At 43.8% G+C, this 12,999-nt stretch overlaps 1 protein-coding gene across 29 annotated transcripts in view; it reads left to right on the top strand.

Annotated features, from left to right (window-relative positions):
- The window catches only part of Rg (A kinase anchor protein rugose), a 409,256-nt gene that overhangs the window by 285,853 nt on the left and 110,404 nt on the right, over positions 1–12,999 (top strand). For 28 of the 29 annotated variants that reach the window (XM_076445944.1, XM_076445973.1, XM_076445931.1 and 25 more), the window contains 6 exons: positions 9,663–9,789; positions 10,038–10,138; positions 10,284–10,379; positions 11,197–11,318; positions 12,039–12,165; positions 12,862–12,981. In XM_076445944.1, the coding sequence (XP_076302059.1) occupies positions 9,663–9,789; positions 10,038–10,138; positions 10,284–10,379; positions 11,197–11,318; positions 12,039–12,165; positions 12,862–12,981 (693 nt within the window). The remainder of the gene's footprint in view (positions 1–9,662; positions 9,790–10,037; positions 10,139–10,283; positions 10,380–11,196; positions 11,319–12,038; positions 12,166–12,861; positions 12,982–12,999) is intronic. The other variant, XM_076445903.1, reaches the window with a different exon arrangement.

Raw genomic sequence — 12,999 nt, 5'->3', positions numbered from 1 at the left:
CGATACGGAGGAATCGTCAGCACGGACGAGCACAGGAATGCCCGGCACGCCTCGGCCAATTCCTGGTTGTTCGAGAGAATGCCGCAAGCCTCTGCGCTATCGCTAAGTTATGACGTCTCTAATACCGGTTGGTATTTCATTGTTACCATTTACGAAACGACCGCTCCATTCCTCACCACTTTCGCAATTACGTTTCGCCCGAAAAGAAGACTCTCCTCGACCAAGCGGTTTCGTCGTTCTCGCGAACTTTCCAGACAGACGCAATCAATTCTCACGTCTCCGGTAATCTCTGCTAACCCACCACCACCCTTCGCAAGAAGAGAAGAGGAAACCGTATGAAGCAAATTAAATTATTTTTCGAACCTCTATCGCGTGACCGCTCGTTTAGATCGGAGATCCCGCGAATTCCAATATCGAACCCGATTTAAAGGCGATCCAGATCGGCACTTTGCCTCTTTCGAGATTGTATTAGGTCGTTCGGAAAGTCTTTTCATTTTCTTAAGGGAAAATGAAAGCCCACTATTCACCATTTAGAATAAGTTTATGACATTTTGTTCTACGGTCAGTCTCATAATTCCTGGCACACCCGTAATTGAGTCCTCGACCTAATTACGCACTTTCGAGGAATTCTTGACCACTCGCGGCAGTAAAACTCGGGAATGTTTAATGATACACGGCCAGCGTTAATGGGAAACTTTAATTGCAGCTTTACAGCCATCGTGAAATCCTACAACACCTTAATGAAACTTAAATCGAGACACGGTTCTAACAGTTCCGGGGGAATATCATTTTTATTTCAACACTATAATTCACGTTGCTCAAGCGCTTCTAAAATTAAAAAACAATCAACTGGTGGTAGATTTAAAAGTATCCTAATGGAGAACGCCATATTTCAATCTATCTTTGAAATTTTTTACCATAAGACTGCGAAACATGGCAGCTAACTCGGGAAATGCAGTTTCCGGGAAGTTTCAAACTACTTTTAGACTGTTATAACTTCGTCAATTTAGCACTTTAGGGAAATCGTTTTAGGGACGCATTTTCGAAACTCTATTATTTAAAAACGTGCAAAAAGGTTCGATTTTTCCAAGCTTCTGCCCTGAACATTTCGCTCGGAAAACACGTATTACGTATTTAACACTTTTTTCATTTTTTTGATATTTCTGTTGACAAATTGGAAAATTATTGTAGACTTTTATATTCGTGGATGATCACAGATTAATTGCGTAACTTCATTGAATATCGTAGAAAATACTGGTTATTGACACAAGGGTTGAGGGGCACAATTAAAAAAATTGTGGAATTTCTCTTTTCAACCGCAATTAGTCGCGGCGTCGATCATCGCGGGAACAAGACGCTAAAAATCCGTGTAAAAGGGGCGAAAGCGATCCGGCGCATATATTGAAAACGCGAATGGGAATGGTATGCGGCGCACGACGGGCACTGTCAATGTTTGCCTTTCACAAAGACCACGAAGCTGATTCTGCCCATCAGTCTCGCCATCATCGGTAATATCGCTCCATCTCGCCCCCGATTTAACCCCGGATTTCCATAAACACAGAGGCGAGATGGGTCGAACGGTGTGCGCGTATCGCCCGAAGGAAATAAATTGAATTCGTCTGATTTCACGGTTTCACGAAGTTATTTCTATCACTCCCGTGTTATCGTTCCCGCGTTGTACGTATTTCCCCGCTCACGGTTATTCGGTCGTGAAACGCTGCGAAATACACGCGATCCCCGGGAATTCCCTGCTATTTCATTTACAGATTTAATGGAAAAGCGGCGAGTTAAAACGAACATTTCAAACAGGAGCGGTTCTTTCGAAACGCGAGCCCGATGCGAGTCGTGGAAACGTAAAACTTGAAGAATTTTTATCTTTTGGTGAGGAGACGCAAAAATGAAGTATCAACAAATTGAGAAGGGAGCTGAAGCTGGCTTTGTGTATCTTTATCAGACAACCGTAAGGATGTAGGGGACAACGTAAACGGGCTTTCGCGAGGCAGTGCACGGAGGAACGGGCGAAAAATAATTACACGATCGCCTTTAATTAAGTTCCCAATTAAGGAGACAGCGCGAGATAACGTTGCTTTAACAGGGCTGTTTTCGTAGGTAGGCACCGGGATAATTACTGTCTACATTATCAAAAAGAACGAAGTAGAAACAAAACGGAAAATAGTCGAGCCCCATTGTTGCCGCGCCATTCAGCTCGGTAGCGGAACGCGAGTGCGCGGAAAATTATACAGCATGATCGTTAAGCTGCTCTTTAAGCCGCGTTTGAATATTTTCCCGTGTATGACCGGTCGTTCTGTGTGTATACCGCGTTAGATTTCTCTGCAAGCTGAATCTGAATCAGTCGATGCACGAGCTGGAAACGCGACCGTGCGCAACTACGGAAATTGAATTGTTTGGCAAGGCTTTATCACGGGAAACTGCTAATTAGGAAGAGTCCCCGGGGATATTAAACGGGTCGAGGATTAAAAAACATTCAAAGGTCGAGAAGAGTTTAAAAACGTTATAATGCAATCGGTATTTCTTGCGAACGTCTCCGTCCGGAGGAAAAACGGCGAGAGGTTCGGAGGATTTGCTTCGGCAACGTTCTTCCATCGACGACGTAGGAAAAATTCTCCTGCAATAAAGTTTTCCGCTCACCGCGCCGCGCGGAGCACGGTCCCGAAACCGTTTGTTTGTTTTCCCGAAGCGTCCAACACAAACATTTGTACAGCGAGAGCTTTTCGTGTTCATTACTCTGCGATGCTAAGAAGATGCATATCGTTCCGACGTGGAAACTTATTTTTACCGGGAACGCAAATGCTGTCCTCGCAGGCGTAAAAATACCGTCGACGTCCAACAATCCACTTGAAAGCCGTTCGTTGCGTGAACGTCGAACTCGTGCGAAAATTATACAATAGCATGAACAAGTCTCTGCTCGATTGCAATCAGCGACGCGCACAATTTTCTTGTTTCTAATTCCGCGATTGTTGCCGCGGAGATCGCGTTTAATCATCCCTGCAACTTGAATTACCGCTCGTAATTCGCGCAGCGCGTTGTCAGAAACAATTCGCCAAAGTTTCGCCGTGGAATCAGGTTAGGAATATGAGCGTGAACGCGAGACGCTCGCTGACATCAAGTCGATTAAAGCAAAAAAACTTGATTAAAAGGTACGATGACGAACTCGCTTTATTCACCTTTCCGCTTTCGCGATTTTTTGCAGCTGTATTTAACCCGACTCCCCATCACGGAAACTCGAATACTCGTGTTCCCGTGGAACACCGTAATCTCGCGTAATTGTCGGATTACCCCGCGTGTTTAAAGGTGCTCGAAAAACAAGAAAGAAAAATTTAAATCGTGTACTAATCGTAAGTGCAGCTTCTGGTCGAGCATTTAATTCGGAATCGCTGAAACGTACTGCGCTAACTCTGCTTGAAAATTCAGGGGAGCCAAAAATGTGTAAAATCGCAGGTAACTTTAATGTGAAATTTCTTGCGATCGCTATGCCCAGTTTTGTCTGGCGTGCACCGTCGTCGTGCCGCACACCGCCGGAATATCTTAGCGAGGATTTGCATGACCGATGCAACTGCGATCGCGACAAACGCAAAACAGGCTTGCACGACTGGGGATCGGGTAATTTCAGAAACGAATTTCGGGCCAGATTAGTTTAATAGCGTCGGCGGCGGCAAGAAAAGCTTTGTGGCTCGGCGAATTTACGGAAGCTATAGCCTGCGCATTCACTATGGAACGTGCGCCGCGCCGTGACTCTGTCAAACGGGACTTGGTCTCTTCTTGTGCATGCGCTTATACGCGTGCAGCTCGTATTCCCTTTGATACGGGCCCTCGTGACTCTAATCTGGAGTGCGCTGTACGTGTATACACCCTGCGCGGCGCGGCTTTCAGAGTACATCAGACTCTCTCTGCAAAGGAGGGATATCGTAAAGCCTTTATGGCGTTGCCGCCCCACGGAGTTCAACGATTCGCCGATATCGAGCTTCAGTGTTCTGTTCGAAGTTAATCGTTTATCACGCGAACTGTGAACGCGATCGTACCCTGTGTTAACAGCATTCCAATCATATTTGAATTTCCAAACTTCATCCGCGACCAGGCTGTTGCGAACAATCGATTGCCGCGAGAAACACGGACGCGGCCAAGGAAAATTGCTACCGCGCTTGTCGAATCGCTCCCTCGGCCAAACGGTATAGCTGTTTACGATAACCTAACAATTCCTTCGATCAGAGTGGCTCGCAACTGGGGATCGTGGCTTTGCACGTGTATTTATGTGCACGTACTTCAGTGTATTTAAATACGTGTGCATTAATGGCATCCTCGTTTTAATTTGCATAACTTTTAGAATATCGATGGTGGTTCTGATGGATAGAAATCTCAAGCTTTAAAATGGTTGTTTTTCCATCAAAGTTTAGCAAAGTTACAGCAATTTCAATATTGAGCGAATTTTGAACTAGCCGCTGTGGCCGCTGAAATCGGGCAAATACCCCACTGTGCGGCGTGCAATCAACAATCAGGAGCAGAATGGCTCCGGCTGCAGACGTCGCCGCCTTATATTTGAATCGACGCGGCGCGGCGCGGCGGAGAGAAAGAAATATCGTAGCTGTAGATTATAAGCCATGAAATCGCCGGGAAACGAGATTTAAATAAGATGTCAACGACGCCATCGGCGATTCAATTTATCGGGGACTGTATCGGCGAAAGCATCGGGAACGAGACGTCGGAGGAGAATCTGATTAAGGTCGGAGGTCCGTGCAGCCCCTGTCGGGTGGGGCTCGTTGATTTTATAACGATATAATTAACAGAAACGGGAGGGGGAGTGGGAGGAAAAACGATTGGATCCTGTAATCACGTCGGGAGCTGTACCGACGTCTCGGTTTCGCGTTCCTCTTCCTTTCGCAGTCAATACTTCCGTGGTTTCATTATCCGATGCGACGTCTCGCCGCCGTGTTATCAGACCCACAGATCCCGGGATGATTAATCAAGAACTTTTCAGCGCGTGGTGTTTTGAAATATGCAAACGACAGAGGCGCGCGCTCCGCCAGCAGAATAATTGATAACGTCCACGCTAACCTGATGACGTGACTCGGCGACAGGCATGTTAAAACCGAAAATGTGCCGGCTTTAGAAGATCCGGGACTGCGATTCTATCTACCATTGCGGATTCTTCGGTCTCTCGTGGCGAATCCATTTGCGAGGATGCGAACGCTCGCACGGCTGTTCTCGACGATCCGATTTCTCCTGGATTTTCGAATCGTTTTAACTGAGAGGAATGCCCCGAAGCTTTCCCATTAACCCACGTTCACCGTTAAAATGATGGCTGGCACTGGTGCCCTCGCAGTTCTTCGTAAAATGCAGTACAATAAATATTCTCTAGTGTAGCGTGGCCGACGATACTTGTGGTCATCCTGCATCCGGCACTGTGCAGATGAATTATAAAAGCGGACTTATCATACAATGGATTTTCCAGATCTAAACGATTCGGAGTGTACGCGTGGAAACGAATTAATGCGCCCCCTCTTGTGGCTCGTGCAAACGTGCAAATAGAGGTACGTGGCCGAACATTGTCCTAATCGGTTTACGAGGGTGTACCGAGAGGAATGTAACTTAGTTTTTAATGGCCCGACCATATAGACAGATTATAAATGGAGCTCTTTGATGTTCTCGTCGTCGTTCCGCCGCGCGGAGAAAAGTTCTCGCAGACGCTAAACATGATTTTTCACGAACGTAATTCGTACGGAAATGAGTCGAGATTACAATGCCGAGATCAAAGAGCGTATTCCAATTATTTTCAGCACACTACGCGGATCCTCTCCCTTTGTTCGGCACATTGTTCCCGAGACTACGGTCTAACTGCCGGCGCTCGTTTTCTACGTTCGTTATACCCTATTTATTCGCATTTTCATCTCGTTATTGATAATGGATTTAATATTCCACGTTTCGAGAGGACGGGAACTGGTAGCTCGCGCGTTTTCATCGAGTTTCCAAAGAAAAGAAGGAAAAAGGGAATGTCCGAGAGCATTAAAAGACGCCGGAAGAACGGGAAGCAAACAAACGTTATTGCATTCGATATCGATTCGTCGAATGGATTTCTCATGACAATAATACGAAAGCATTATTTTCCTTGATATCGTTATGGCAAGGCATTACGTAGACCGTCGGCATAGTTGGAGTTACGTATATTGGAACACACAGACCGAAACGAGATGTCGTTCACCTAGTGAAGAAAATTCGACGGGAAAGTATTGTAACGAGACAGTACTCTTTTCCGCGTGCACTGTCTTTTACTTTGATTAAATGATTAAATACACGTCTACAGGTATCGTTCTTCGAAAATTATTTGGACTCGATTTCAGAGTTTTGCTTTTCCAATTCGTGAAGTTATAGAAATATGTTTATAAGAAAATCCTATGGAATCTGAATAAATTGAATTCGGTTATTATCATACAGGAAAAATTATTCAAAATTGGATGCAGACGATTTTTTGTTATTAAAGAACCTATATTATGAAATAAGAAGGGTACCAACTAACTTTTTCTTATGTAGAGAACATGCAAATCGAATCTGACAAAAGTATCCTATATTTTATAATTTTTAAAATTTAGGTGCAGCAATCGTTTTCCAATTCTGCTTCCCCTTCCAACATTTATTCAAATAGTAAATGTATATATATTTAATTTTAACGATTTCTAAAAATCAAAATGAAGCAATAAAATCAAGCTGGAAGCTTGTATGCTTTAATTACCATTTTGTCGAGAACAAGCAAGTGTCGGGTGATTTACGGACGGTGGTGTAGAAATTTCACGAGTCCAAATTGACGGAGATGCACGGTGCAGTGACGAATTACAAGAAAATAATGCGGGGAGAGTGATTGACGGGTTTTATGCGGCCATCTATATCGAACAGCAGGCCGTGCATCGATTTGGCACGACTATGTTTCCCGTGGGAATTCTGCGGCCCGACATCGTCCATTTCGTCATGTGCGTTAAAACGCACTTGCGGGGCCGGCACCTACTTTTCAACAACGATGTCACGCTAAAAGCTGCCACCGCTGTACGGCTTTTAAAGCTCATTGCGACACCGAAGAGTGCTATTCTTCTGCTAACTCGGCTGTGTTTGACGGGCGTCATTCAGCTAGTTCAACCTGTCTGCGCATTTCACGTAGAATATTTTTCTTGCCCTCGATTAATAAATCCATTGACCTAACCGTACGCAACGTTTAAAATGTTCGATCGACCCAACGGCGACGCGGACTCGACGCACGCTCCAACACGCGGAACCAGTTCCGTCGCTTAGGAAACGCGTTATCGGAATTTAGGTCGGTTCTTTCGATCTCGCTCCCAGCATTTCTCGGGTCGAGAATATTTGCATTATCGGGTACACGAATATTTCTGCTGTTATGGCGTTGATAAATCTGTGAAATGCGTAATGTGGATCGATCAGCTTCGCAGTTAGTTTAGTTTATTTTCAGCCGGCTTGCTTTTAGAACAACTTTCTACACGGCTCTGTCCAGGATATTCATTCCACTTTCACCAACTTATTCGTAGCATTTTTCTGATTGAAATGACACTGAACACGATATAATTTCAACTGTATTTAGTGATTTAATTGACGGTGTGAACATACATTATGCTTCACATGTGGGTACAGTAAATATGGGCCAAATTATATCTCGTTTGGTATCATTTTAATCAGGAAAATGACACAAATGTATTGGTAAAATTTCATTGCAAATAAGTAAAAACAAAAACAAGTTTCATTTATTGCATGGAGCGGTCTCATCGGTCCGCTATTTTTTGCTGCGCTTCGGTCTCTGTTTACACGCGCTCTCCTTTTCTACGTCCGACTCGGTCTTTGAAGCACAAAAAAATAGTCTCCCTCTACGAACTATACAAACGAACATCCCCGATGCACTTGCGTCCATCGAATATTTGTTGTATCGAGCTTCGCCATTCTCGAAGCGGGTAACGCAGGGTTAAGGAGATCGAGGCTACCCGATGACGTCACGGTGCAACCGAGGTAGTTTCCGCATTGTTGCAAATCGAAGGAGCGTCATGGAGGATCAGCAAGTCCAATTTCCCGGGGAACGTAACCCACATCTCGCGGAATGGAATTATCCGCGTGAAACTGGAGCTGAATTTTGAGCTGATTTATCCCGGCGTCGTCTACTTGATTCCGTAGCGACCGGCAGGCATATCCGGATCGCTGCGAAGGCTCAAGATCCAAATATCCAACGGAAAATTCCCTTTCAGGGATTAAGTTTAATCACGATTGCCCGCCCCTCGAACTTGCGACGAGGCACAGCCATTCATCCGCGAAAAACCTCTATATTAGGTTATCCGGATTCCGTAACTTTCGTACGCGAAAAGTTTGGTGCGGGCCAACGCGAATACCTCGCTGGGGAGAATTTTGTCAGCATTCTCAGGATTTCCGCGGTACCCCTCGGATAATACGCTTTCTCTTTGCTCTCCTCTCTCTCCCTCTAGTCTCTCGTCGCAGTTATTTCACTTCCCAGCTCCAGCCACATATTAGCGACGGATTACACGGGCTTCGTCTGTTGGTTCACTTTCGATCCGCGATCTCTCTTCCTCTCAATCTACCTCTGACGAGACTTGAACAACTTTTGATTCGCTCGAATAATTATTGCCGACGGTATAATAGTTTCACTATTAGCTACACCGTGTGCTGCAAGTCCGTCGCAAGTTCGCGCCGTCGCTAATGCATCGACTAATTAGGGAAGTAATTACAATTTGCCGGTAGCCGGTGAGCCCCGACTACACTCAGGCTCCTTGGGAAAAACCTAATATACAGTGTTCCAGGACGAAGTTCACGGCAAGGACGAAGTTTAGAAATTGTACTCGAACGAAGTTACTTTGCCGGAAAATATTTGAAAAATTCCTGTTTAAATTTCGTCTCGAGCGGCATTGTTGAAACAGCGAGTGTTCTAACTTGATATCAAACTTGCGTGGAACCGGGTCAGTTCGAAATGAAACGGACGTATAGGTAGCATTTTTAGAGATCCCAGTTTCACGTACACTGTTTCACGTATATTTAAATACCGTTGCTGATATGTTTAAATAATTTTTTGCCGGTTCTACAATTATCAGATGATTGGCTTTCCGCGTCTTCGGAAAAAATTCGGAAAAAATAAAAATTCGGCAATACCATTCAATTTTAATCTTAAAAATGATGTTTAAAATTGTTGTGCCAACAACGGTGGAATTTGTGAAACCATAGTCTCGATACATAAGTGAATATCAATGTTATAACAATTATACCAATTAAAAGTTGAAGTTGATGTAATCAGGCGGAAATAATTATAATTTGACTACAGAATATCATTTCGGAGCTTGATTTAGGTCATTCAGGAACCACGGAGCGAACAAGATGAACGTTTGCAACGTTTGCGAAGGAATTCGAAAATTGCGACGATCTTACGCAAGCCCTGCGTTGCACTTTGAACGAAAGAAATGAGAGGCCCGCGCTCCGTCGAAATATCTATGAAACCGCACGGCGGAATTTAATAAAACTCCTCGATACCGGGTTGTCTCCAACAAAGCTGAAAAATTACACGCGTCTTCCGGAACGCGCGGCCCCGATAGTCCCTTTAATATCTGAATTTTTCGCGAGCAAGTGAGCTGATGTTCGTCGCGTTTCTGTTCCAGGCCGAAATATGGAGCGTCTTCATCGCGATCCTGAGGAAAAGCGTGCGGAATTTGCAGGCGTGTACAGACGTAAGCCTCATAGAACACGTGTTGCACCGGCTGTCGCGCGCGGAAACCGTTGTCGCAGGTAAGTCCTTATCTCGCGATCGTAATCCTGCGTCACAATGTAGGGGAGAGTAGGGTAATCGCGGTCAGCGGGCAATCATGCTTGGCTACTTAAATTGAACACGAAACTAATTTCCCCTTTATTGTACGAGTAAATATTTCATCCTATACTTTCATTTCTTTACAATTATCGCTGAAGTGACCGCTATTACTTCTTCTCCCCTACAATCTTCTCTACACAATAGTAATCGCTTCTTGCACGGTCTACAGATTTGCTGATAGACATGCTCGGAGTCTTGGCCAGCTATAGCATAACTGTCAAGGAATTAAAGCTTCTTTTCGGCGCCATGAAAGCTGTCAAAGGGAAATGGGTAAGCAACGAGAAAAATCGGATCGTGATGGTTCAAATTAGAACAATCCAGATATTAAATACGTCATTGTTAGACTGTGTAAAATTAAAGCAACTTTTATGAAAATATGTAAATTACTCTCTGTTTTTTTCTGTATCAACGACAGCCACGGCATTCGGCGAAGCTGTTGAACGTTCTCCGCCAAATGCCGCAACGAAACGGACCCGACGTGTTTTTCAGTTTCCCTGGTAGGAAAGGATCGGTAAGTCAATTTTTTTCTTCTTCTCCCTATCTCTCTCTCTCTATCTCTCTCACTTTCAGTACCTAAGTTTGCGTTCGCTTTTTCCTCTCCACCTGGATCATGTCCCTCGGCCAAGTCGAAAACGCAGGTCGATTCTAAACTCTATCAAACTTTCGATAAGAGAATTCGCCTTGTTTCGTGAAACTTCTACTTGCACTTAGTCCGTGGAATCAGATGACGTATTGATTCTTCGGCGCGCTTCACCCCTGGCGAATAGTTCGAAATTATTTGAGAGCTCTTCATTCGAGGAGTCGTCGTGGCGCGAAACTTCGGAATTCTTCCACGAACGTGCCACTAGCTGCGCAATTTCGACCTGAATCTTTTTTATAATTGATTAAATCATTATTTTGATGTCGGATCTTCTGGTAATTCCATTGTCATGTCCTTGTTACATAATATTATATCCTTGCAATTTTTCTATTTATGTTATGATACCGAATTCGTCTTGAAATCCTGTAACAGATATCCTTGCAACATTGAGTGCTTTGTATACAGGGAAAAAATGTTTTTATCAAAAAAAAAGCAATTTCTTGAAATACTCTAACAAATAGGCGTAAAAAATGATAGGCGTATTTGCAAAAAATTAAAGGTGTCCTTGAAAAATCATGAAAAAAGAGAGTTGACAAAAAATTTGCTATAATCGCGTGGAAGGTCTCTTGAAACCGTGCTATGTCTGATAATAACATTTTTGATCGGACTGCTAATAACAGAGTAATTGTACTAATCACGATTCGAGATTTACTCTGTATGTTTCATTCGTTTGGTCAAACTTTTCCAGGCAATCGTCCTGCCGCCGCTCGCGAGGTGGCCACACGAGAATGGGTTCACCTTCACAACGTGGTTCCGATTGGACCCCATCAACTCCGTTAATATCGAACGCGAAAAGCCATACCTCTACTGGTAAGTGTTCTTTACGTCGAGCACCCTCGCGTCGAACACTCTCCTCGTCACAAGTGGTCTCCTACCTTAAAGAATCGTTTACGTTGCGGGTTACATTGAAATCACCGACACGGGTCTCGCCGCCTACAAGCTGATCGGCAAGAGATCCCATTGAACCCAACTCACCCACGTTCCAAATAAAATAACAGGTACAAAAAGTTCTTTAAAAGCTCCTTAACCTGTGTCAATTAATACAGCTGCCGGCGACACGACCGTGTCGGCGATTTCGCTACACACTTACGCCACTGACCTCCCTGGACCAACAAAAAAAATAACGTGAAACCCGTCCCACCGGATCCCTTCGATCGAACGTATCGGATTTGATTAAATGCAGCTTTGTTCGGAGTTCACGCGAAAAAGCTCCTATTGGAGCGCGTCGCGTCCTACACCAATTTAATCACGTTCTTTCACGCGGAAACAATTCGATTTCCATACAGTTGACACAACCGTTATTCCCATTTGCAAAATACATCGCCGTTCCCACGGACGGAAACAAAAAAGAACCGAACAAGGATCTCGCCGAACAGTTGTCCCGGATAAAGGCAACGTTTCGTTGTCGATTATGCCTCGTAACTTCGGAAACACGGGAATCGATTTCGGAGACCGTGTGCACATCGGGGTTGCTTCTCCGTTCGAATGGGGAAAAACGTGCGCGATGATATTTGTTCTTTCTTATTCCAGTTTTAAAACTAGCAAGGGAGTGGGATACTCTGCGCATTTCGTAGGAAATTGCCTGGTCCTCACCTCAATGAAAGTAAAGGGCAAGGGCTTCCAGCATTGTGTCAAATATGAATTTCAACCACGCAAGGTGCGGCATGTTTCACCGAGTACACTCTTCCCTCGCATAGTGCTACATAGTGAACATAGAGGAAAGTGTTTTATTTTTCATTCTTTTTTTAATAAAACTTCTACCGATGTATTTGTGAGATTTTTCTAATTGAAACGAGTCTAAATACGGTGTAATTCGGACCATATTTACTGATTTAATACTGAACCTACCATTGCCGGTCAAATGACCGGTTTTATACTTTTCATTACATCAAAATTGATTCGCTAAATTTCTTTATCCAAGCACATACTGTTATAAAGATTGCACAGGATCTAAATAAATAGAGTCTTGTCATTTTTGTAAGCAAAAACAGTTTAATCGCATTCAGCGCTCGGTAGGTTTAGTGTTAAAGTGTGATCATAGCTCGCTATGATGTGTAAGTGAATATGATAACTAGGGAAATCTTGCAAATATTTTTAGTAAAAGTTCTGGAAATAAAAAATAGAAAATAAAAGAGTTTTCTATTCTTTGATCTATTAAATGAGTAAATATAATCGCAATTCTATCGTGTTCGGTCTCGTTTGAACCAGAAAATGTTCACCATTCCGTTGGTAAAGGTTTTCTAACGAAATAACTAAAAGTAAGAAGAAAGTCACACTATGCGAGGGAAAACTGTAGACCGATTCTTCGTCAGTCGATCTTCCATTTATTCGATGAATCCATTTATTTTCGCAGTGGTATATGATCGCTGTAGTGTACATATATAATAGGTGGACGAAGAGCGAAATTAAATGTTTGGTGAACGGTCAATTGGCTTCGAGCACAGAGATGGCGTGGTTCGTTTCGACAAACGATGTAAGTTGATTCATGCGT

The sequence above is a fragment of the Lasioglossum baleicum genome, chromosome 2, assembly GCF_051020765.1.
Source record: "Lasioglossum baleicum chromosome 2, iyLasBale1, whole genome shotgun sequence".
NCBI lineage: Eukaryota > Metazoa > Arthropoda > Insecta > Hymenoptera > Halictidae > Lasioglossum > Lasioglossum baleicum.
Note: the sequence above shows the minus strand (reverse complement) of the source record. Positions and strands in the feature narration are given on the sequence as shown.